Source organism: Arachis ipaensis, chromosome B04 (genome assembly GCF_000816755.2).
Source record: "Arachis ipaensis cultivar K30076 chromosome B04, Araip1.1, whole genome shotgun sequence".
In the NCBI taxonomy this organism is placed as follows: Eukaryota; Viridiplantae; Streptophyta; class Magnoliopsida; order Fabales; family Fabaceae; genus Arachis; species Arachis ipaensis.
The window spans coordinates 10,365,419-10,391,799 of NC_029788.2; the positions used below are offsets into that span (position 1 = coordinate 10,365,419).

At 34.2% G+C, this 26,381-nt stretch overlaps 3 protein-coding genes, 2 long non-coding RNA genes and 2 pseudogenes across 5 annotated transcripts in view; 3 read left to right on the forward strand and 4 right to left on the reverse strand.

Moving 5' to 3' along the window:
- Positions 1,389 to 3,159, forward strand: LOC107636022 (protein FAR1-RELATED SEQUENCE 2-like). The gene is made up of 3 exons (XM_016339561.1): positions 1,389 to 2,075; positions 2,163 to 2,231; positions 3,097 to 3,159. Exons 1-3 carry the CDS (start codon positions 1,389 to 1,391, stop codon positions 3,157 to 3,159), a joined length of 819 nt encoding a protein of 272 aa, XP_016195047.1.
- Positions 3,790 to 6,130, reverse strand: LOC107636023 (annotated as a pseudogene).
- Positions 8,125 to 9,111, reverse strand: LOC107636025 (peroxidase 53-like). Its single transcript, XM_016339563.1, has 4 exons — positions 8,892 to 9,111; positions 8,619 to 8,812; positions 8,368 to 8,533; positions 8,125 to 8,255 (listed from the first exon to the last, which is right to left on the reverse strand). Exons 1-4 carry the CDS (start codon positions 9,109 to 9,111, stop codon positions 8,125 to 8,127), a joined length of 711 nt encoding a protein of 236 aa, XP_016195049.1.
- On the reverse strand, positions 11,168 to 12,159 carry LOC107636026 (peroxidase 4-like). The gene is made up of 4 exons (XM_016339564.1): positions 11,941 to 12,159; positions 11,668 to 11,859; positions 11,417 to 11,582; positions 11,168 to 11,298 (listed from the first exon to the last, which is right to left on the reverse strand). Exons 1-4 carry the CDS (start codon positions 12,157 to 12,159, stop codon positions 11,168 to 11,170), a joined length of 708 nt encoding a protein of 235 aa, XP_016195050.1.
- On the reverse strand, positions 14,205 to 15,194 carry LOC107636027 (annotated as a pseudogene).
- On the forward strand, positions 22,750 to 23,754 carry LOC110270898. The gene is made up of 2 exons (XR_002360643.1): positions 22,750 to 23,349; positions 23,431 to 23,754. It is a non-coding gene; the product is annotated as an uncharacterized LOC110270898 (long non-coding RNA).
- Positions 23,988 to 26,381, forward strand: part of LOC107637575 — a 10,159-nt gene continuing 7,765 nt past the window's right edge. The window contains exon 1 of the long non-coding RNA XR_001619416.2: positions 23,988 to 24,197. This is a non-coding gene — a long non-coding RNA (uncharacterized LOC107637575). The remainder of the gene's footprint in view (positions 24,198 to 26,381) is intronic.

Consider the following 26,381-nt stretch of genomic DNA (forward strand, 5'->3'; position numbering starts at 1 on the left):
ATATTACTTTTAGAGGTCGTAATACCTTACCACCTCAGCTTTATGACTTAAGCATAAGACTCTGTATGGTAGGGTGTTACACACTCGCACCCATGTTCAGCGAAAAAGGTGGTGCACTACCATGAGTATAGGGAGCTGACCATGCATGCGAAGTGCGTGATCGAGGATAATGATGAGGCTGGGATTCGACCAAACAAGACATTCCTAGCTTTGGCAAATGAGGCTGGGGGCCCGTCGAACCTGGGATTCTCAGAAAAGGATTTAAGAAACTATATTGCAGCAAGACTTCAAACCAGCGACGTGAATGCGGATGTTACGGAGATGATGAACTACTTCATGAGAATGAAGGACATCAATCTAAACTTCTTCTACGCGGCGAATTTAGACGAGGAGTGTAAATTTAGGAGTGTAGTATAAGTGGACGCAAGGTGCAGGGCATCATATGAATATTACAGAGACGTCGAGTCATTTGATAGCCCGTACAGTACAAACAGGTATGACATAGTTATGTTGGTGTTTTTTTCTATTTTTTTATTTGTATGGTCGTGACTGGGATTTCTTATATGTGGTTGTTTTTGCGTGTAGGCATGCATTACTGTTTGCGTCATTTATCGGTGTCAACCACCATGGTAAGTCAGCCCTTCTCGGTTGTGCTTTGTTGGGAAATGAGGAAATCCCAAGTTATGAGTGAGTTTTCAGCTAATGGGTAAAGTGCATGGGAACTGCTCCACAGGGATCATCACCGATCAATGTAGATCCATGTGCGGTGCAATTAGAAAGGCGTTACTTGATACTCGCCACTGTTGGTGCATCTTGCACATTATGAAGAAGTTACTGCACAAGCTTGGAGATTATCGCTGGTACAGAAAGTTGTATGCTGACCTCAATAACATTGTGTGGAACGCTCGGATGGTGGAGTTATTTAAGGATAACTGGTCTGAATTTGTAGCTGAGTACAACTTACATAACAACAGGCGGCTATCAGGTCCGTTAGTGTACAATTACTTTACGCGCTTTAATTGACAATTATTTGGTAGCTGGCTTTATCTATTTTGTAGTAATAAGTTCAGTTTAAGGTTTCTATGCTAAGAACATTTTTTTTCTGTAGACCTTTATGATGATCGACGCATGTGGGTCCCCATATTCTTCAAGGGTGAATTTTGGGCTGCCATGAGGAGTACGCAAATGAGTGAGTGCATGCACGCATTCTACGGTGGATTCTTACACAGCGGGACTAGCTTGGTCCAATTTGTTAACGAATATAACAATGTGCTTGGAATCAAGGAGCAGGGGGAATTGGAGGATGATGCAGCAGACTCAAGGGGGTTATCCCTTGTGCAATGAGCTCGCCTATGGAGAGACAATTTCAGCAGTAATACACTACCAGCATGTTTAAGAATGTGCAAACTGAGTTTGTGAAGAAGGCTGATTGCAGAGTCTCTGTAGTTGCTGAAGAGGGGCCATCGGTATACATGAAGGTGGAAGAGGAAAAATTAGTCAACGATACTATTCTTTGCGTTCTATACGACGTCCACTTTGACCGTTCCACACAGGAGGTTCGTTGTGAGTGTAATCTTTTTGAGAGTTCAGGTGTGTTGTGCTATCACTGTCTTGCAGTTTTCCATTCAAATATAGTGTATAAAGTACCTACCTATTATGTTCTCCCTCGCTGGAGCAAGAACATAAAGCGCAAACATACTTATGTCAAGAGTAGTCACGACGTCAGTCAGTCGGATGAGAGTCATACTGCATTCAGGGGATTATGTGCACACTTCTACAATATTGCTCAAGAGTTTGTCAATGACGACGATGAAACAGCATTGCTGCATGCTGCTCTGGAAGAAACAAGGGCCAAGCTGACCTTGCACTGTGCCAAGAAAAGGTCCGAGAGCATGGCGGACATCCACACCAGCATTGGCTCACAGGGTTCGAATGTTGTTGGTGTAGTCAACATCCAAGGCCCATCAAAGGTCACCACAAAGGGACGCCCAAAGAGTGAGGGGCTCGGCACTGCCCTAGAGAAGTCCTTCAAGAAATCTGCTCGGAGGAAAAACAAGAATGCCTCCTCGGTACAAGTTTGTATCAATATCGACCTTGCACGTTTATTTAGTATAGTATTATACAAGAAGTTAATTTTTGTCATTTTTTGTGTTGTTTAGCAGGTGGTTCGTCCGGAGGCATCTCAAGATATAAACTTTGGTGCTGTTGTTGGCCGGAATGAGCCCCAACAAGTTGGTGGCTTCATGTCTTTGTTAAGCTCCTTCGGCAAAAGTTAGAATATGTTGGACACGGGTGTGCTTGCGTTTATTTTTAATCTCCATGTATATAGGGTTTTGATTGGTATTCATTTATTATCAAGATTAGATGAAGAGGGTGGGTTTATGTTATAAATATATAGTTTTAAGGTTTGTATGCAGTTGTTGCAAGAGTCTATACTTAATTAATTTCAGTGAACCATTTTACTTTTACTGGAATAAACCATTTTAGTTTATTAATTTCAATGAACTAAATTCATAATGATTATACATGATGGTTATTCTTTATACATAGATCCCTTATAGAAATTAATATGCAACTTCGTTTAATGAATATTATTTTACAAAGTCTAATATACGTGTGTAAGTTTGAGAACATTTAATTATAATATATTAAGAAGTAGAATTTCATTTTAGATAGGATTAATTCAAATAAAATAAGCTTGTAGTTGGTTTTGAAACAATTCAATTTAGCTGTTTAAAATATGTTTAATTATTATATTAGTTTTTATATGTGTAACTATTAGTAACATGCATTCCACTCATAGCCATCAACACATAACATTAAAGTAACAGTAATTAATAGTAACAAAAAAAATAATGAAGATTATTGGATATACGTATAGATGTACGTATACTTGCAATAGTGCAGAGTATTAGAATAATTCCAATAATATATATCTTTTGTTTGTTTATTATATACCTGATATTTTTTTAAGTAATAGTTATCACATATCTTAAGGTACCATATTTGGTATGTATCAATCTCAACCTTGCACGTTTATTTGGTATAGTACTATATAAGAAGTTAATTGTTGTCATTTTTTGTGTTGTTTAGCAGGTGGTTCGTCTGGAGGAATCTCAAGATATAAACTTCGGTGATGTTGGCCGGAATGAGCCCTAACAAGTTGGTGGCTTCATGTCTTTGTTAAGCTCCTTCGGCAAAAGTTAGAATATGTTGGACATGGGTGTGCTTGCGTTTATTTTTTATTTCCACGTATATAGGGTTCCGATTGGTATTCATTTATTATCAAGATTAGATGAAGAGGGTGGGTTTATGTTATAAATATTTAGTTTTAAAGTTTGTATGCAGTTGTTGTAAGAGTCTATATTTGATTAATTCCAATGAACCATTTTACTTTTGCTGAAATAAACCATTTTAATTTATTAATTTCAATGAACTGAATACATAATGATTATACATGATGGTTATTCTTTATCTTACAAATAAGGTTATTAAATTTGTTACAAATTACTTTATGCAATAGAATTTGTTATTATAACTGTTTATCGGGAAACGGAATATATTATGTTACCACATATGCATCGAGTTTATCCCGTTCATCTTCTTGTGGTACAGAATGCAAACTTCTTCCTCCCTTTGATTATTCTCCCATTTGGTAATCCTTCCGCACGTTCTATTAACGTCCTCGTGCTAGGTGCAGGGAATGGTGATCTAACTTCCTTTCTCTTGTTTTGTGGTTTATTGCACCGTACAGGTTCAGCTTTGTCCTTCAATAATGAAAAAACCTGATCAACCAATGCATTTTGTGGCCCACAGACAATGTCTAACATCAAACTCCATCCTGTATGATATGAGTATATCCTGTATATTGATTTACCAAACGAGTTAGGAGTAAGAACCGTTACAATTATATATGTTCAAATTTACGCGTGATATATGCGCAAAAGTTTATTAAAGTAACCTCGTTCCATTCATCAAGAGTATGACTTTCAGTATAACTTTCCATGAACTTAATAACATAGATGCCATAATCGGAGCTACAGGCAAATAAAACATTTATGCAATTGGGATGACAAGAATTTTACATAGGGTATTCCACATGACAAAAAAAAAAGACACAAAAGCTGAGTTGTAATTTTATCTCACTTGTTTGGCTGTTTTAGAACATTGGCGTAAGAACGAGATAGGCCGTCTGTAGTCCGGATGTATGCGGGAATTGCAACTTTCGCCATGTCCTCAAACAGTCTCCCCTGGAAATCAAGGAACGATATAGTAGAATAATGTGCTATAGAATTAGCTATTATAACTGTCTATCGGGAAAGGAAATATATTATGTTATCACATATGCATCGAGTTTATCATGTTCATCACCTTGTGGTACGGAATGAAAACTGTCGATTATCACTAGGCGATTTGCATTCACCTCAAATGCATACACCCACCAATGGCCCCTCCAAAAACTAGGAATTAACCACTGCAGCAAACTGTACGCAAGATTGAATATGTCTCTTAGAAAAAACAAGTCAACTACCTCGACCATGAAAGAACGAGAACATCATCGAATCAGATAACAGTCACAACATAATTTTGTGCAATCGAACTCCAACAATTATTTAAACATATTATCGAGTGATACACGTGATTATCCCAATTTGGTTTTCTCATTTTCTACTTTGTTGTTTGTACCAAGAAAAATATGAATAAAAAACCTAGTTAACTAATTACGAAGACACGTAATGCCTTAAGCAACTATTTACTAGGTCTAGGAGACCTACCCAACCCACTAAAAATTGATAAATGATAATGCTGATTTGAGTGAAAACAAAAACAAATTAAAAAAAAATATTTTATTGATATGATAATATTTTTTCTTATTACACTTTACAAAGTTAAACTAACACTTTGCATTTTTATTTACATTTAGTTTTTCTAAATATTAAGAAAATTATAATGATTTTTTATAATTCATTGTTAAACAACAAGGACTTCGATCATACTCATCTTGATCATTGAGGCTTTAAAAGCCTCAAAGAAAAGTGTCTGATTGGAAGCTAAGAAATTAACTACATTAGTTGTTGGGGCACCCCTTGTATTGAATAGCACTTCATCGCTGTTAAATTGTGCATTACCACGTTGAATATTTATTAATAATTATTATTAAACGCAGTAGGGGTTATCGGGTCCAAGTTTGTAATATTTTCCCCAGGTGACCCATCATTTGTGCAGTTTGGAAGGCGGGAAAGTACACATCGTCCTTGACCGATTGTATGAGCACTGAAGTGGAAAAAAATATATTAGAAACATAAACTAACAAATAATTAAAACAGTTACAAGCTCATAACCATAATCAAATTTCAAAATTCAAAAGAAAGGATGAATGATGGACCTGAGAGTGCCACTAAATCATTAACATCGAGATCTTTCTTCTCAAATTTGTAAATCAGTTGAGGGAGGTTGGAGGTTGGACCCAGAATATCCGAAGTTGTCAGGTCGAAGTTTGCTGTTATATTATCCCTTTTTCCTAATGGAACTTGCAAATTTGGAACTTTAAACTGCCAAATAAATATAGTTAAAAGAGAAATGAATTTTGCACAATAATCAATTCAGATGCACATGCAAATTAGAAAGAAATTTTACTATCTCAGAAGATATTTCGGCTGCAAGTGCAAGAATGTCAACACAGGAAACAACACCAGGACAAGTTTTTTCAATCTTTTTCTTAATCAAATTCACAACATCCAATCTTCGAACGGAGTTGATATTTGGAGGTGCAAGTTGTTCACTCCTTATGGCAGCTGTATCATTCAATAGAATTGAAGCATCACATCCCTACATACATACATATACATGCATTAGAATGGTTCCCCAATTATTTATAGTAATAACATAGAAATAAACAAAATTGTATACTTACTTGTACAAAACAATCATGGTAGGCAAGTCTGATCAAACTAGCAAACAATCGCTTATCTTTTGCAGGCCCTTTGGAGACATTGTAAAGAACTTGATGAACAATTGAATGAAGAGAAGAACAAGTACGTTTATAGAAAAGAGAATCTAATTGTGCTCTAAGAGTTGGAGGCACAATACAGAGAACCAGAGACAATAAGAAAACATAGAGGAGCTTCATCGTGTATATGATATAGAATGTTTGCGTGCTTGCTCTGATATAGAATGTTTGCCAATTAATTAAAGAGGATTTGGAAATTTTAACAGGTTTAATTATAAATAATACCTTCGTATAAATAGTGAAATAAACATTAGGTGTTAAGTTAGAGAAAACCAAAAGACCCTTGTATGACTAAAATTCTAGAAGTATCATTGTACGATAATTGAAGCTAAAAAGACATAGATCCCTTATAGAAATTAATATGCAACTTCATTTAATGAATATTATTTTACAAAGTCTATATACGTGTGTAAGTTTGAGAACGTTTAATTATAATATATTAAGAAATAGATATACCTGTTTAAAATATGTTTAATTATTATATTAGTTTTTATATTTGTAACTATTAGTAACATGCATTCCACTCATAGCCATCAACACATAACATTAAAATAACAGTAATTAATAGTAACAAAAACAAAATAATGAAGATTATTGGATATACGTATAGATGTACGTATACTTGCAATAATGCAGAGTATTAGAATAATTTCAATAATATATATATATTTTGTTTGTTTATTATATACATGATATTTTTTTAAGTAATAGTTATCACATATCTTAAGGTACCATATTTGGTATGTATCAATCTCGACCTTGCACGTTTATTTGGTATAGTACTATGCAAGAAGTTAAATGTTGTCATTCTTTGTGTTGTTTAGCAGGTGGTTCATTTGAAGGCATCTCAAGATATAAACTTCGGTGATGTTGTTGGCCGGAATGAGCCCCAACAAGTTGGTGGCTTCTTGTTTTTGTTAAGCTTCTTCGGCAAAAGTTAGAATATTTTGGACATGGGTGTGCTTGCGTTTATTTTTTATTTCCACGTATATAGGGTTTCGATTGGTATTCATTTATTATAAAGATTAGATGAAGAGGGTGGGTTTATGTTATAAATATTTAGTTTTAAAGTTTGTATGCAGTTGTTGTAAGAGTCTATACTTGATTAATTCTAATGAACCATATAACTTTTGCCAGAATAAACCATTTTAGTTTATTAATTTCAATGAACTGAATGCATAATGATTATACATGATGGTTATTCTTTATCTTACAAGTAAGGTTATTAAATTTGTTACAAATTACTTTATGCTATAGAATTAGCTATTATAACTGTCTATTGGGAAAGGGAATATATTGTGTTACCACATATGCATCGAGTTTATCCCGTTCATCATTTTGTGGTACAGAATGCAAATTGTCGATTATCATTAGGCGCTTCACTTTCACCTCAAATGCATACACCCACCAATGGCCCCTCCAAAAATTAGGAATTAACCACTGCAACAAAACTATATGCAAGATTGAATATGTCTCTTAGAAAAAACAATTCAACTACCTCGACCATGAAAGAACGAGAACATCATCGAATCAGATAACAGTCACAACATAATTTTGTGCAATCGAACTCCAACAATTATTTAAACATATTATCGAGTGATACACTTGATTAACCCAATTTGGTTTGTACATTTTCTACTTTGTTTTTTGTACCAAGAAAAATATGAATAAAAAACCTAGTTTACTGATTATGAAGACACGGAATGTCTTAAGTAACTATTTATTAGGTCTAGGAGACCCACCCAACCCACTATAAATTGATAAATGATAATGATAATTTGACTGTAAACAAAAACAAATTAAAAAAAATATTATATTGATATGATAATATTTTTCCTTATTACACTTTGCAAAGTTAAACTAACACTTGGTATTTTTATTTACATTTACTTAGTTTTTCTAAATATTAAGAAAATTACAATGATTTCTTATAATTCGTTGTTAACCAACAAGGATTTCGATCATACTCATCTTGATCATTGTGGCTTTAAAAGCCTCAAAGAAAAGTATCTGATTGGAAGCCAAGAGATTGACTGCATTAATTATTGGGGCACCCCTTGTGTTGAAAAGCACTTCATCGCTGTTAAATCGTGCATTACCACATTGAATATTTATTAATAATTATTATCAAATGCAATAGGGGTTATCGAGTCCAAGTTTGTGATATTTTTCCTAGGTGACCCATCATTTGTGTAATTTGGAAGGCGAAAAAGTACACATCGTCCTTGGTCGATTATATGAGCACCTGAAGTGGAAAAAAATATATTAGAAATATAAACTAACAAACAATTAAAACAGTCACAAGCTCATTACCATAATCAAATTTTAAAATTCAAAAAAAAGGTTGAAGGTTGGACCTGAGAGTGCCACTAAATCATTAACATCGAGTCCCTTCTTCTCAAATTTGGAAATCAGTTGAGGGAGGTTGGAGGTTGGACCTAGAATATTCGAAGTTGCTAGGTCAAAGTTTGTTGTTATACTATCCTTTCTTCCTAATGGAACTTGCCAATTTGGACCTTTTGACTGCCAAATAAATATAGTTAAAAGAGAAATAAATACTACACAATAATCTATTCAGATGCACATGCAAATTAGAAAAAAATTTTACCATCTCAGAAGACATTTCGGTTGCAAGTGCAAGAATGTCAACACAGGAAACAACACCAGGACAAATTTTCTCAATCTTTTTCTTAATCAAATTCACAACATCCAATCTTCGGATGGAGTTGATAGTTGGAGGTGCAAGTTGTTCACACTTTATGGCAGCTGTATCATTCAATAGAATTGAAGCATCACATCCATCTATACATACATATACATGCATTAGAATGGTTCCCCAATAATTTATAGTAATAAAATTGAAATAAAGAAAATGGTATACTTACTTGTACAAAACAATCATGGAAGTGAAGTCTGATCAAACTCGCAAACAACCGCTTATCTTTTGCAGGCCCTTTGGAAATATGGTGAAGAACTTGATGAACAGTTGAATGAAGGGGAAGACAAGTATGTTTATAAAAAAGAGGACCTAGTTGTGCTATAAGAGTAGAAGATACAACACAGAGAACCAGAGACAATAAGAAAACACAAAGGAACTTCATAAGGTATATGATATAGAATGTTTGCGTGCTTGCTCTGATATAGAATGTTTGCCAATTAATTAAAGAGGATTTGAAAATTTTAACAGGTTTAATTATAAATAATACCTTCATATAAAGAGTGAAATAAACATTAGGTGTTAAGTTAGAGAAAACCAAAAGACCATTGTATGAGTAAAATTCTAAAAGTATCATTGTATGATTATTGTGGCTAAAATGACATAGATCCCTTATAGAAATTAATATGCAACTTCGTTTAATGAATATTATTTTACAAAGTCTAATATACGTGTCTAAGTTTGAGAACGTTTAATTATAATATATTAAGAAGTAGAATTTCATTTTAGATAGGATTAATTCAAATAAAATAAGCTTGTAGTTGGTTTTGAAACAATTCAATTTAGCTGTTTAAAATATGTTTAATTATTATATTAGTTTTTATATGTGTAACTATTAGTAACATGCATTCCACTCATAGCCATCAACACATAACATTAAAGTAACAGTAATTAATAGTAACAAAAAAAAATAATGAAGATTATTGGATATACGTATAGATGTACGTATACTTGCAATAATGCAGAGTATTAGAATAATTCCAATAATATATATCTTTTGTTTGTTTATTATATACCTGATATTTTTTTAAGTAATAGTTATCACATATCGTAAGGTACCATATTTGGTATGTATCAATCTCGATCTTGCACGTTTATTTAATATAGTACTATGTAAGAAGTTAATTGTTGTCATTTTTTGTGTTGTTTAGCAGGTGGGTCGTTTGAAGGAATCTCAAGATATAAACTTCGGTGATGTTGTTGGCCGGAATGAGCCCTAACAAGTTGGTGGTTTCATGTCTTTGTTAAGCTCCTTCGGCAAAAGTTAGAATATGTTGGACATGGGTGTGCTTGCGTTTATTTTTGATTTCCACGTATATAGGCTTCCGATTGGTATTCATTTATTATCAAGATTAGATGAAGAGGGTGGGTTTATGTTATAAATATTTAGTTTTAAAGTTTGTATGCAGTTGTTGTAAGAGTCTATATTTGATTAATTCCAATGAACCATTTTACTTTTGCTGGAATAAACCATTTTAATTTATTAATTTCAATGAACTGAATACATAACGATTATACATGAAGGTTATTCTTTATCTTACAAGTAAGGTTATTAAATTTGTTACAAATTACTTTATGCAATAGAATTTGTTATTATAACTGTCTATCGGGAAAATGGAATATATTATGTTATCACATATGCATTGAGTTTATCCCGTTCATAATCTTGTGGTATAGAATGCAAACTGTCGATTATCACTAGGCGCTTTGCATTCACCTCAAATGCATACACCCACCAATGGCCTCTCCAAAAATTAGGAATTAACCACTGCATCAAACTATACGCAAGATTGAATATGTCTCTTAGAAAAAACAAGTCAACTACCTCGACCATGAAAGAACGAGAACATCATCGAGTCAGAAAACAGTCACAACGTAATTCTGTGCAATCGAACTCCAAGAATTATTTAAACATATTATCGAGTGATACACTTGATTAACCCAATTTGGTTTGCACATTTTCTACTTTGTTGTTTGTACCAAGAAAAATATGAATAATAAACCTAGTTTACTGATTATGAAGACTCGGAATGCCTTAAGCAACTATTTAATAGGTCTAGAAGACCCACCCAACCTACTATAAATTGATGAATACTAATGCTGATTTGATTGAAAGCAAAAAAAAATTAAAAAAATATTATATTGTTATGATAATATTTTTTCTTATTACACTTTGCAAAGTTAAACTAACACTTTGCATTTTTTATTTACATTTACTTAGTTTTTCTAAGTATTAAGAAAATTATAATGAATTCTTATAATTCGTTGTTAACCAACAAGGACTTCGATCATGCTCATCTTGATCGTTGAGGCTTTAAAAGCCTTAAAGAAAAGTGTCTGATTGGAAGCCAAGAGATTGACTGCATTAATTGTTGGGGCACCTCTTGTGTTGAACAGCACTTCATCAATGTTAAATCGTGTACTACTGCGTTGAATATTTATTAATAATTATTATCAAACGTAGTAGGAGTTATCGGGTCCAAGTTTGCGATATTTTTCCCAAGTGACCCATCATTTGTGCAGTTTGGAAGGTCGGAAAGTACACATCGTACTTGGTCGATTATATGAGCACCTGAAGTAGAAAAAAAATATTAGAAACATAAACTAACAAACAATTAAAATAGTCACAAGCTCATTACCATAATCAAATTTCAAATTTCAAAATTCAAAAGAAAGGTTGAAGGTTGGACCTGAGAGTGCCACTAAATCATTAACATCGAAACCCTTCTTCTCAAATTTGGAAATCAGCTGAGGGAGGTTGGAGGTTTGACCTGGAATATTCGAAGTTGCAAGGTCAAAGTTTGTTGTTATACTATCCCTTCTTCCTAATGAAACTTGCCAATTTGGACCTTTTGACTGCCAAATAAATATAGTTAAAAGAAAAATAAATACTGCACAATAATCTATTCAGATGCACATGCAAATTAGAAAAAAATTTTACCATCTCAGAAGACATTTCAGTTGCAAGTGCAAGAATGTCAACACAGGAAACAACACCAGGACAAATTTTTTCAATCTTTTTCTTAATCAAATTCACAACATCCAATCTTCGGATGGAGTTGATAGTTGGAAGTGCAAGTTGTTCACACTTTATGGCAGCTGTATCATTCAATAGAATTGAAGCATCACATCCATACATACATATACATGCATTAGAATGGTTCCCCGATAATTTATAGTAATAACATTGAAATAAAGAAAATGGTATACTTACTTGTACAAAACAATCATGGAAGTGAAGTCTGATCAAACTCGCAAACAACCGCTTATCTTTTGCAGGCCCTTTGGAAACATGGTGAAGAACTTGATGAACAGCTGAATGAAGGGGAGGACAAGTATGTTTATAAAAAAGAGGATCTAATTGTGCTCTAAGAGTAGAAGGCACAACACAGAGAACCAGAGACAATAAGAAAACACAGAGGAACTTCATCATGTATATGATATAGAATGTTTGCGTGCTTGCTCTGATCTAGAATGTTTGCCAATTAATTAAAGAGGATTTGGAAATTTTAACATGTTTAATTATAAATAATACCTTCGTATAAATAGTGAAATAAACATTAGGTGTTAAGTTAGAGAAAACCAAAAGACCCTTGTATGACTAAAATTCTAGAAGTATCATTGTACGATAACTGTGGCTAAAAAGACATAGATCCCTTATAGAAATTAATATGCAACTTCGTTTAATGAATATTATTTTACAAAGTCTATATACGTGTGTAAGTTTGAGAACGTTTAATTATAATATATTAAGAAGTAGAATTTCATTTTATATAGGATTAATTCAAATAAAATAAGCTTGTAGTTGGTTTTGAAACAATTCAATTTAACTGTTTAAAATATGTTTAATTAGTATATTAGTTTTTATGTGTGTAACTATTAGTAACATGCATTCTACTCATAGCCATCAACATATAACATTAAAGTAACAGTAATTAATAGTAACAAAAACAAAATAATGAAGATTATTGGATATACGTATAGATGTACGTATACTTGCAATAATGCAGAGTATTAGAATAATTCCAATAATATATCTTTTGTTTGTTTATTATATACCTGATATTTTTTTAAGTAATAGTTATCACATATCTTAAGGTACCATATTTGGTATGTATCAATCTCGACCTTGCACGATTATTTGGTATAGTACTATGCCATAAGTGAATTGTTGTCATTTTTTGTGTTGTTTAGCCGGTGGTTCGTCTGGAAGCATCTCAAGATGTAAACTTCAGTGATGTTGTTGGCCGGAATGAGCCCTAACAAGTTGGTGGCTTCATGTCTTTGTTAAACTCCTTCGGCAAAAGTTAGAATATGATGGACATGGGTGTGGTTGCGTTTATTTTTGATTTCCACGTATATAGGGTTCCGATTGGTATTCATTTATTATCAAGATTAGATGAAGAGGGTGAGTTTATGTTACAAATATTTAGTTTTAAAGTTTGTATGCAGTTGATGTAAGAGTCTATACTTGATTAATTCCAATGAACCATTTTACTTTTACTGGAATAAACCATTTTAATTTATTAATTTCAATGAACTGATTGCATAATGATTATACATGATGGTTATTCTTTATCTTACAAGGTTATTAAATTTGTTACAAATTACTTTATGCTATAGAATTAGCTATTATAACTGTCTATCGGGAAAGGGAATATATTGTGTTACCACATATGCGTCGAGTTTATCCCGTTCATCATCTTGTGGTATTGAATGCAAACTGTCGATTATCATTAGGCACTTCGCATTCACCTCAAATGCATACACCCACCAATGGACCCTCCAAAAATTAGGAATTAACCAATGCAGCAAACTATACGCAAGATTGAATATGTCTCTTAGAAAAAACAAGTCAACTACCTCGACCATGAAAGAACGAGAACATCATCGAATCAGATAACAGTCACAACACAATTCTAGGCAATCGAACTCCAATAATTATTTAAACATATTATCGAGTGATACACTTGATTAACCCAATTTGGTTTGCACATTTTCTACTTTGTTGTTTGTACTAAAAAAATATGCATAAAAAACCTAGTTTACTGATTATGAAGACACGGAATGTCTTAAGTAACTATTTACTAGGTCTAGGAGACCCACCCAACCCACTATAAATTGATAAATGATAATGATAATTTGACTGTAAACAAAAACAAATTAAAAAAAATATTATATTGATATGATAATATTTTTCCTTATTACACTTTGCAAAGTTAAACTAACACTTGGCATTTTTATTTACATTTACTTAGTTTTTCTAAATATTAAGAAAATTACAATGATTTCTTATAATTCATTGTTAACCAGCAAGGACTTCGATCATACTCATCTTGATCATTGAGGCTTTAAAAGCCTCAAAGAAAAGTGTCTGATTGGAAGCCAAGAGATTGACTGCATTAATTGTTGGAGCATCCCTTGTGTTGAACAGTACTTCATCGCTATTAAATCGTGCATTACCACATTGAATATTTATTAATAATTATTATCAAATACAGTAGGGGTTATCGGGTCCAAGTTTGTGATATTTTTCCCAGGTGACCCATCATTTGTGCAGTTTGGAAGGTGGAAAAGTACACATCGTACTTGGTCAATTATATGAGCACCTGAAGTGAAAAAAAATATATTAGAAACATAAACTAACAAATAATTAAAACAGTCACAAGCTCATTACCATAATCAAATTTCAAAATTCAAAAGAAAGGTTTAAAGATGGACCTGAGAGTGCTACTAAATCATTAACATCGAGACCCTTCTTCTCAAATTTGGAATTCAGTTGAGGGAGGTTGGAGGTTGGACCTGGAATATTTGAAGTTTCCAGGTCGAAGTTTGTTGTTATACTATCCTTTCTTCCTAATGGATCTTGCCAATTTGGACCTTTTGACTGCCAAATAAATATAGTTAAAAGAGAAATGAATTTTGCACAATAATCAAGTCAGATGCACATGCAAATGAGAAAGAAAATTTACCATCTCAGAAGACATTTCGGTTATAAGTGCAAGAATGTCAACACAGGAAACAACACGAGGACAAATTTTTTCAATCTTTTTCTTAATCAAATTCACAACATCCAATCTTCGGATGGAGTTGATATTTGGAGGTGCAAGTTGTTCACCCTTTATGGCAGCTGTATCATTCAATAGAATTGAAGCATCACATCCCTACATATATACATATACATGCATTAGAATGGTTCCCCAATAATTTATAGTAATAACATAGAAATAAATAAAATTGTATACTTACTTGTATAAAACAATCATGGAAGTAAAGTCTGATCAAACTAGCAAACAACCGCTTATCTTTTACAGGCCCTTTGGAGACATTGTGAAGAACTTAATGAATAGTTGAATGAAGGGGAGGACAAGTATGTTTATAAAAAGGAGGATCTAATTGTGCTCTAAGAGTAGGAGGCACAACACAGAGAACCAGAGAAAATAGGAAAATACAGAGGAACTTCATCATGTATATGATATAGAATGTTTGCGTGCTTGCTCTTATATAGAATGTTTGCCAATTAATTAAAGAGAATTTGGAAATTTTAACAGTTTTAATTATAAATAATACGTTCGTATAAAGAGTGAAATAAACATTAGGTGTTAAGTTAGAAAAAACCAAAAGACCCTTGTATGACTAAAATTCTAGAAGTATCATTGTACGATAATTGTGGCTAAAAAGACATAGATCCCTTATAGAAATTAATATGCAACTTTGTTTAATGAATATTATTTTACAAATTCTAATATACATGTGCAAGTTTGAGAACGATTAATTATAATATATTAAGAAGTATAATTTCATTTTAGATAGGATTAATTCAAATAAAATAAGCTTGTAGTTGGTTTTGAAATAATTCAATTAGCTGTTTAAAATATGTTTAATTATTATATTAGTTTTTATGTGTGTAACTATTAGTAACATGCATTCCACTCATAGCCATCAACACATAACATTAAAGTAACAGTAATTAATAGTAACAAAAACAAAATAATGAAGGTTATTGGATATACGTATAGATGTACGTATACTTGCAATAATGCAGAGTATTAGAATAATTTGAATAATATATATCTTTTGTTTGTTTATTATATACCTGATATTTTTTTAAGTAATAGTTATCACATATCTTAAGGTACCATATTTGGTATGTATCAATCTCGACCTTGCACGTTTACTTGGTATAGTTCTGTGCAAGAAGTTAATTGTTGTCATTTTTTGTGTTGTTTAGCAGGTGGTTCGTCCGGAAGCATCTCAAGATATAAACTTCGGTGATGTTGTTGGCCATGAATGAGCCCCAACAAGTTGGTGGCTTCATGTCTTTGTTAAGCTCCTTCGACAAAAGTTAGAATATGTTGGACATGGGTGTGCTTGCGTTTATTTTTTATTTCCATGTATATAGGGTTCCGATTGATATTCATTTATTATCAAGATTAGATGAAGAGGGTGAGTTTATGTTATAAATATATAGTTTTAAGGTTTGTCTGCAGTTGTTGTAAGAGTCTATACTTGATTAATTCCAATGAACCATTTTACTTTTGCCGGAATAAACCATTTTAGTTTATTAATTTCAATGAATTGAATGCATAATGAATATACATGATGGTTATTCTTTATCTTACAGGTAAGGTTATTAAATTTGTTTCAAATTACTTTATGCTATACTACATAGTCATTCGGTACATAGCTGGTCGTTTTAGATAGTGACTACATGGTTATCTTTATTCAGATACGTTGGATGTTCATTTCTGTATGTGATTGGATGTTCACTTTTGTTGTGAACGTGGATGGTTATACTTGGGTGCTTAGTACTATTTGATGCTTGCTGGTTATGCTTTATCTGACTATCATGGTTATCAAATTTGTTACAAGTTTCAAAATGTTATTTTACATGGTCATTTGGTATGTAGCTGGTCGTTTTAGAATGTAATTACATTGTTATTTTTACATAGTTACATTGGATGTTCGTTTTCGTATGATATTGGATGTTCATTTTCTCAGTATTTCTAGATGGTTATTCTTCGGGTAATTGAACCTATACTACGTGTAGCATGCATTCGAAATGAATCACTGGATCTTGTGTCAACACCAGTGATCATGATGTCAACACTTAACATATTCAAGTCAAATTTGAAATACGAAAGAGATAAAATGCATACTCCCACCAATGGCCCCTCCAAAAATTAGGAATTAACCATTGCAGCAAATAGTACACAAGATTGAATATGTCTCCTAGAAAAAACAAGTCAACTACCTGGACCATGAAAGAACATGAACATCATCGAATCAGATGACAGTCATAACATAATTCTGTGCGATCGAACTCCAACAATTATTTAAACATATTATCGAGTGATACACTTGATTAACCCAATTTTTTTTGCACATTTTCTACTTTGTTGTTTGTACCAAGAAAAATATGAATAAAAAACCTAGTTTACTGATCATGAAGACACAGGATGTCTTAAGCAACTATTTACTAGGTATAGGAGACCCACCCAACCCACTATGAATGTAACCACCAGCAAAGAAGAGTAGATTCAATCAACGCAATAACATGGCACACCTGAAGAGCAATATATACAGATAAAAACAACCATCTTAATAGTATGAAATAGTAACCATCCGTTTCATATGAACCATAGAATAAATATTTGATTCACATATTCTTACCTAAATCTTAGCTAAAAAAAGGACACGCATAAACCAGCACCTGATTCAAACAGGCTATAAATATTGTAAGACAAAATAGGAGTCTCTAAGAGTCAAACTGTAACACCCCAATTACCCTAAGCCGTACCTCTAGCCGTAAGGCAAAGGTTAATCAGAGGTTACGACAATTCTAAGGCTTATACATATTTATATAGAAAGAAATAGTATATTCTAGAAGCCTGATGAAGCATTTAGCTCAAAAATAGGATTTGGAAAGCGCATATCGTGCTAGCAAAGCTAATAACATAAAACACAAGGTACAGATAAGATGTATCAAAATATAATAGTATAATATAATAAGAATCTAGCCATGACTTGCGGAGTTTAAGCCGGCTAGCCATATATAGACAACAAGAAGACTGTAGTTCAAAAGGGCTTATACAAGTTTTGTTCTCTCAAATAAAATCCTCTAGGCAGAACAAAATACAAAAGTGAGAGTACAAGATAAAATAACTAAGAAGACAAAAAAATAGAATAAGATCCTCCGCTCTGCTACCATCACCCAACGCACTGCGGTGGGTCGCGTCCTGCATCTGAAAAACAACAACAACGTATGGAATGAGAATTGGAGGTTCTCAGTATGGTAACAGTGCCCAATGATGTAATATGTAAGGCTCTGGGATGCCGAAGGCAATCCTAGAACTTCACACCACATATGGATATTCAAGCTTAGAACAAAATAAATAAATATATAACGAACTTAAACCATAAACCGGGTTATCTAAACTTAGGGGAATTCTAACTAATACTAATCACACCGCTGTATCCCACAGCCCTCACCAATCTAATCTCCACGCAATCCCTTAGCCCCCGCCTACCTAACCTCCTCAGCTCCAGACAAACACAATTAATGCAAACAGGTAAAACCTAGATAATAATTTTCATATACAACAAGTAGTTCAAGGAGCAAGTAGGCATGTTATACAATTAGGCAAACTCAAGTAAACAAAGCAAGCAAGCATATAGAAGATGCACAAGATAAATGTCTGTCCTATTGGCTGTGATATCACATGTCGGTTAATGCCAGACCCGACAGAAAATCCGGTCGACAACTCCCGAATTAGTCTCTCTATTGCGCATAAAGAGGAAAATTCCGAGGGAGAGTGCCCTACCACCTTCTCCTTTCAGAGAGAAATATTCCGAGGGAGCGTGCCCTACCACCTTCCTCTGGTTGTCGCATGATTCCGTGGATTAGTGCCCTACCACCTTGCAATTTGAGAGAAATCGCATTTTCAGGAGGAATAATTCCGAGGGATGAGTGCCCAACGACCTTCTCCTGTCAGAGGAAAATGTTCCGAGGGAGAGTGCCCTACCACCTTCCTCTGGTTGCGAGAAATATGAGTGAGAAGCCTAGCTTCAACTCTCACATCCGAACGTAGGCGGGATACTGCCACAACCCCTACGACGGAGAACAATACAAATTGTAATCACATATTCATTCTCAGAGGCCACTCCTCTTAACACTTCCACTCATACTCCTCACATCCATCATCAAGTCATAAGTTCCATTCCGAACTCTTAGTTCATCAATCTCTCAATTCGTTATCATCAATCACCCAGTTCACCACTTTTCCTTGTCTCCCAACTAACTCATCCTCAATACACCAGAAACCTAAACCTCCATTTTCTATCCTTTCAAAAGAAAACCCAACTTAAACCCCTAGGACCTTTCCCATATTCCCATACTCAAAAGTAGGCCCAAAAGCTTTAAAATGGTGTTATAGAAGCTCACAACCTTGTTAGGAAGGTGAAATAGTTGAAAACAAAGTAAAATTTGAAAAACAGGGCGGGCGTGTCCGGACAGGGGTGTGCGTACGCACAAGTGCCAAAACACAAAAGGTCTGTTCACTCGCACAACCTGTGCCAGTGCCCCCAACAGACAGTTCTCCTCAACGTGTGCGTCCGCACAGGTTGAAATTCTTCCTTAGATATGCGCGCGCACCAGCTGTGCTAGTGCTGCCATCAGAACACACTTCCCTGCCTGTGCGTGCATACAAGTTTATGTGCGTCCGCACAGGTCAAAATTCTCGCAGGGTGTGCGTGCGCACAAGGCTGTGCGTCCGCACATATCAGAAAACTCAGAATTCTGCAACTTTGCAGAATTTCCAGTTTTCAACACCAGATTTTGAATGATCATAACTTCCTCTACAAAATTCTAAATTTCCCAAAATTTAAATCGATTTAAAAGGGTTTTCAAAGATCTTTAATTTTAAACCATTTGCAACCAATTTTGGAAACCGAGGCAAAAGTTATGATCAAGCAAAGTTCATCAAAATTCCACTTTTACCCAAAACCTCATAACCTCAATTTTGAACCAACTTTCCATTCAAAACCAAATCAAAACCTTCCCAATCATCACAAACCACTACCATACATAACACCTTACCTCTTCATATCATTCTCCTTAATTTCACTTAAATTACTCAACCATTATACCATATCTCACTACCAAATTCATAATTTCCAACTTAATCATAAATTCACACTCATAATCATCATCAACCAGCCACAACCTCAACAATCAACACAAATCTCAACATTCATCATCAACCTTCATATAATCGTTATCATTATTATTCCAATTCTTTCTACACAACACTACTACCACATTAATATCCATCATTATTCGTCCACAATGACAACAACACTCCTCAAATACAATAATTCACACACTCATCAATAATCAATATTTTTAACAACATCAACAATAATTCTCATCCATATTCATCACACATCATACTCCAACACATAGATTTCCCTCAATCTCATCATCAAACATATATCGCAAACATCAATATATTCAATCCTATCTTAGGATCCACTAGCCTAAGTGTCCAGAAACATTACATATTACATAAAGGAAATCGAAACCATACCTTGGCCTATTCCCAAACGCTCCAAACACCAAAACGAAACCACCAAACTTGGTCCAAAGCCTCAACGAACTCCAACAAACACCAAAGCTCAAACTAACACATATATCACCAAAATCAAAACCTAATATACATAAAACAACTAAACACAAGGGTTTAGTGAAATCTTACCTTATCCAACGTGATTAGGGATAAAATCCAACAATTACCCGCTACTAGAGATCACCTAAACAAGCAAAATCACAAAATCTACTCAAAACCCATAACCAAAATTGTGCAGAAACTTAGGGCAGAAAACTGGGGAGTAAGATGCGAACTATTACCAGATTTCTTTAGATAGAAAGGAAGAGCTCATCAAGAGCTTCGCGTGGCCGTAAACGGCTCGTCAATCAGAGCTTCGTAGCTCAAGATATCGCTCCCCGAAGGTGGAGGTAAATAGTAACACCACCCCTTCTCTTCTCCTCTCTCAAAACCGCGTGGCTCTCTCTTTTTGGAATGAAAATGAACTCAAAGCTCATTAAATGAGCTTATATATGTTGGACCTTGGGCCCAGTTTTGGTCCGGTCCAACCCGTTAGCGTTTTTAGCTCGTTCGGCCCAACTTTGGGCCAAACCTTTAACACTAACGCCCGGTTTTCCATTCCTAATATTTTTTTAAGGTTTTCGACTGTTTTCACCTTTCCTCTCATAGTACCGGACAGACTTAAACCGGTTCGGCCGATTCAACTGCCGGTTCGCAGTTTTTTACGGTTTTTTACAGAAAACACATTTTCTGACTCGGAAAGACCTACTGAGTCCAAAAATCATATTTAAATCTCTAAATTCTCATTCTAACACTCCAGAATCTAATTTGGGTATTTAAATAATTTTATTCGTGAAAACTCCAGTTCTTACACAAACTGACCATCCTGGTCCATGTTAAAGTAAACATCCAGCATGAAGATCTTGATAAGTATATTTTGAATACAATAAGAGAGAGTGGTGCTATTTCTGGTAACAAAATAATCACATGCAACACAGGGAAAATAACCAGGAAAAACAGAACAAGCATGTTCGATATTTTACAAGTTGTCTAATACATGCGAAAATGCAGACTAGTTGAAAAAGATTACAACTGACCCATTTTCTCTTTGCAGCTTTGACTTTGTCAAAGAACCTATTATCCTCACCAAAGCTTGGACCTAGCCCCACATACACCAGACTTGCACCGTCAATGAATGATGCTAGATTATCATCTCGTGTGACTGATTCCTGGAAACCCACAACCAGTAAGAATCCTAACACAATCTGAAACATATTGTTATCAGTAGAGTATAATTACCAATATTTTTGGACACACAATAAATATCTCGCTTGAATCTAGATGATTGGGTGTCGTTGAAAGTGTAGCACATCCATCGAATGATCTACACGATAGAGTAAGCAAGTACAAACTTAACACCGGTAAAAAGGTAGCGAATTAAAATGCATGATTAAGTTCAGATACTTACCGTGCCGTTGACCCAACTACAGGCTTTCAGCGTCCATAAGTCCTTCTTTCATAGTACTAGTTGCTCCCGACCTTCATAGGCTGCCAAATGTTGCTCTTTGTCCAAGGACGAGTTAAGTATCCATGCTCTTATTTGTTTCTCCTTACTACAAGAAAATGAAACATTTGTAACAAAAAATTTGTATCAAATTTAAAATTGTTACAAATTATAGTTTTTTTTATAACAATAATTAGTTATTGTTACAAAATAAGAATATTTTGTAACAATAAAAAAATTCGTTACAAAATATTTCAATATTTTGTAACAACTTGATTTATTTTGTTGCAAATTATGTTAGCCTTCGTATCGAATTGTTGTTTTGTTACAAAATGTTATAATGTTTTGTAACAAAAGATTATATTGTTGCAAAAATTCAAAATATTTTGTAACAAAATATCTATTTGTTTCAAAAGTTCTAAATATTTTGTAACAAAATATCTATTTGTCACAAAATACAATATTTTTGTAACAAGTTATTTATTTGTCACAAAATTCAAAGATTTTTGTAACTAATAAAAAATTTTGTTTCAACATACTAAATGTAAGACTTTGTGTAAGATCTAGAAATTTTAGAAGATCTTATTAAGAGCTAATTTAGATTTATTTATCATTAAGTATTTTAATCCCTGAAATTTTTTTATTAAAGATAATTAAATCAAATTTTGATTAATTGAATTTAAAATAATTTAAAGTTTTATCTAATTTAATAATTTTCCATACAATAAATAATATTTTAGAATAATTTTATATATTTAATTAGTTTTCAGATAAATCCAAAAATTAATTTACCCAAAATTCCTAATTTTACTTTTTGTCCCAAATTAAACTCTAATTCCTAAATTAAATCCAAACCTGAAATTTAACCAAATTAAATCCTAACTCCACTCATCTAACCCTAGCCCTCGTTACTCACTCACCCACTACCAGTCCCTCTCCCCCATATACGCACAACACAGCCTTAGCAAACCAAAAAGGAAAGAAAAGAAAACGGGGATTAAGGGAGACGAGAGAAAGAAGGTTGCGATCGGAGAGGAGAGAGTGCTGCGAGCCAGGGACAACGCAAGAAAGGAGAGGAGCCGTCGCGCTCGGCCGCTGCCAGCTCCGTCGCATCCTGCGCCGCGCCATCGCCGCCCAGACCGCGTCCGTTCCGTTCAGCCACCGCCATTGCCATCATGTGGGTGAGAAGGAGAAGCTGAGAAAGGCTCAGCTGTGAGAACCAGAGGCGCGTGAGAGAGGGAAGACGCGATCGACGAAGGGAAGGAAAAAGGGTTTCACCACCGCGGTGTTCTGCCACCACTGCTGCCTCCGATCGGAGCCCTAGCCACCGGAGCCCCTACCGTCACCATTGCATGTGGGGGGAGGAGATGACGTTGCCGATTCTGATTCTGCCCAAGTCCCTCATCGTCATTGGAATCACGAACCAGAGGCGGAAGGAGGCGTTCCTCCATCGCCAGCCAGCCACCAAGCTATGACCAAATTGGAGACATTATTTCTATTACCTTCCGTTTTGGTAAGCTTATGAAGAAATTTCTCTGTTTCTGCCCTGTATCACCTTGCTCTACAATTATTTCTGATTCATTTAGTTTTTCAGAGTCATTATTGTCATTGTTCGGTGTTGCCACCCTTGCTTAGAGCTATTGAATGTTTCTGCTGCGAGAATATTACTAGAATCGCTGCTGCTGCCACGAATTGGGGATAAAGGGGATTCCTGCGTCAAATCTTGCTATTGCGACATCGAGGTAGGGGGTCCGTTTGTAAAATGAAAGCTTTTAAATTAAGAATGCTCAAAGATTTTATTCAGTAATGCAAATAACTTATAAATGTTATGTATGGCTAATTGATGAAAGTCAGAATTGTTGGTAATAGCGAATATGATTTATTGTGATAAGATTGATTTGTTGCTGTGTTTGAGGATGGTTTTTATTGGTTATGTGATTTGATGATGATAAGGATATGCTTGAAAACTTGGTTGGTAGCTGATGAACTATTATGAACATGTGCTTGATTTCTTAAATGTTTGAGAATGCTGGAAAATTCTATGTTTAGCTGGTTGTGATAAAGGGGATGTCACTGCCGTTGTTGCCGGTAGCACTGTTCCCGTTCTAGTTCCAATTCCTTCGTTTGTGAGACCTGTAACATTTTCTTCCTTGCTTTGTTACCATTTTGTTCCTCTGTCATATTTCTGTCCGAATTATGTTAGCATATTTTATTCTAGTGTTGCTAATTTATCTCCTAAACAATTATGATTGGTGCTGAGATCATTGTTGCTGTTGCTCCAAGAGAAAAGTTGTTGCTACTAGGAATTAAAAACAAACGAATGGTTTGTTGCATTTAATTACCGAGTTTTGGCTAATTGAGGTAGGAAATTTTATTTTGAAATTAACTATTTTAATTTATGAATGCCATGGAAGTCTAGGATTTAATTTATTAGAACTTCTGATTAGGGATATTGTTTTTGATTATCAGAACTTGTGAATATTAGGGCTGTTGTTTATTGTTCTGTGTAGTTTTTTTTTCTGATTTGTTACTTATTTTTTTTACTTGTTCTGATTAGTAATTTAGTATTATTGGAACTTTAAATTATTACTTGTAATTTAGTAATTTAGCATTAATGGATATGAAACTTCAATGGAAACGGGTGTTTGCTTCTTTTGATGAATTACAATAGCTTAACTTTTCTAGATTTATCTTTTGGTGGGAGTACATTTGATCAAAATCTGCATCTACATATAATAAACCATTATCTTATTTGGAAGTCTGGGGATTAGATAGTGAGGGCTTTTTTAATGTGATCCTCCAAACTCCTATCTAACTATCCATTTGTATGAACATTTTAAAGTACCATAAGTCTTGGAGGATTATATATTTATAATTATCCATTCTAAAGAAAGGAAATCCATCACTTAAAACACCCCCCGCAATCAAAGAAAGGAAAATTTTAAAGATTAATGTTTTACTAACTCAATTACTACTGTTCTGTTTGCTTATTCTTTATTTGAAATTTTTTGTGAACTACAAGGTGGGAAAAACACACTTGGTATGGGCCAATTCTTTTAAAAGCTTAAACTATTTTTTTTTAGAAAGAAAATGTGTTACATGCCATTTAGAAAAAAATAATAATAAAATAAAAATCTGCAAGTGTCCTTGTGATGAGTGCATCACTTCTTTTTATTACTATTATTTTTAATTAATATCATATTTCTGGCACATTAATTATTGACTGCTTTATATATAGAAACTATCAACTTATAATTAAAAGAAGATTGAGGTTTAGTTAAACCTATTATAAAGTGTTAAAACTTTGAACTAATAAAGGAGCATATAGTAGCACCATCCACTGACACTAGCGTGTTTTGATTACTTTTGTTGAAGATTCTTTGTATCTCTCATGAATTGGTAACATTGGGAGAAAAGTGTTAGTTCTGTTATTGATGAGCGGATAATTTATACGCTTTTTGGCATTGTTTTTAGTATGTTTTTAGTAGGATCTAGTTACTTTTAGGGATGCTTTTATTAGTTTTTATGATAAATTCACATTTCTGGACTTTACTATGAGTTTGTGTATTTTTCTGTGATTTCAGGTATTTTCTGGCTGAAATTGAGGGACTTGAGCAAAAATCAGATTCAGAGATTGAAGAAGGACTGCAGATGCTGTTGGATTATGACCTTCCTGCACTCAAAGTGGATTTTCTGGAGCTACAGAACTTCAAATGGTGCGCTTCCAATTGCGTTGGAAGGTAGACATCTAGGGCTTTCCAGCAATATATAATAGTCCATATTTTGCCCGAGTTTAGATAACGCAAACTGGCGTTGAACGCCAGTTCCATGTTGCAGTCCGGCGTTCAGCGCCAGAAACAAGTTGCAAAGTGGAGTTCAACGCCAGAAACACGTTACAAACTGGAGTTCAACTCCAAGAATGACCTCTCCACGTGTAAACTTCAAGCTCAGCCCAAGCACACACCAAGTGGGTCTCGGAAGTGGATTTCTGCATCAATTACTCACTTCTGTAAACCCTAGTAGCTAGTCTAGTATAAATAGAAATTTTTACTATTGTATTTTCATCTTCGGATCCATCTTCGGATGGATCTTTGATCATTTTTATGCTATTCTAGATCATGTTTGGGGGCTGGCCATTCGGCCATGCCTGGACCTTCATCACTTATGTATTTTCAACGGTAGAGTTTCTGCACTCCATAGATTAAGGTGTGGAGCTCTGTTGTTCCTCATGAATTAATGCAAAGTACTACTATTTTTCTATTCACTTCAAGCTTATTCCTATTCTAAGATATCCATTCACACCCAAGAACATGATGAATGTGATGATTATGTGACGCTCATCATCATTCTCACTTATGAACGCGTGCCTGACAAACACTTCCGTTCTACATGCAAACAAGCTAGAATGAGTATCTCTTAGATATCTAATACAGAGGACTGAGTCCGAGATATTAGAATCTTCGTGGTATAAGTTAGAACCCATGGATGGCCATTCTTGAGATCCGGAAAGTCTAAACCTTGTCTGTGGTATTCCGAGTAGGATCT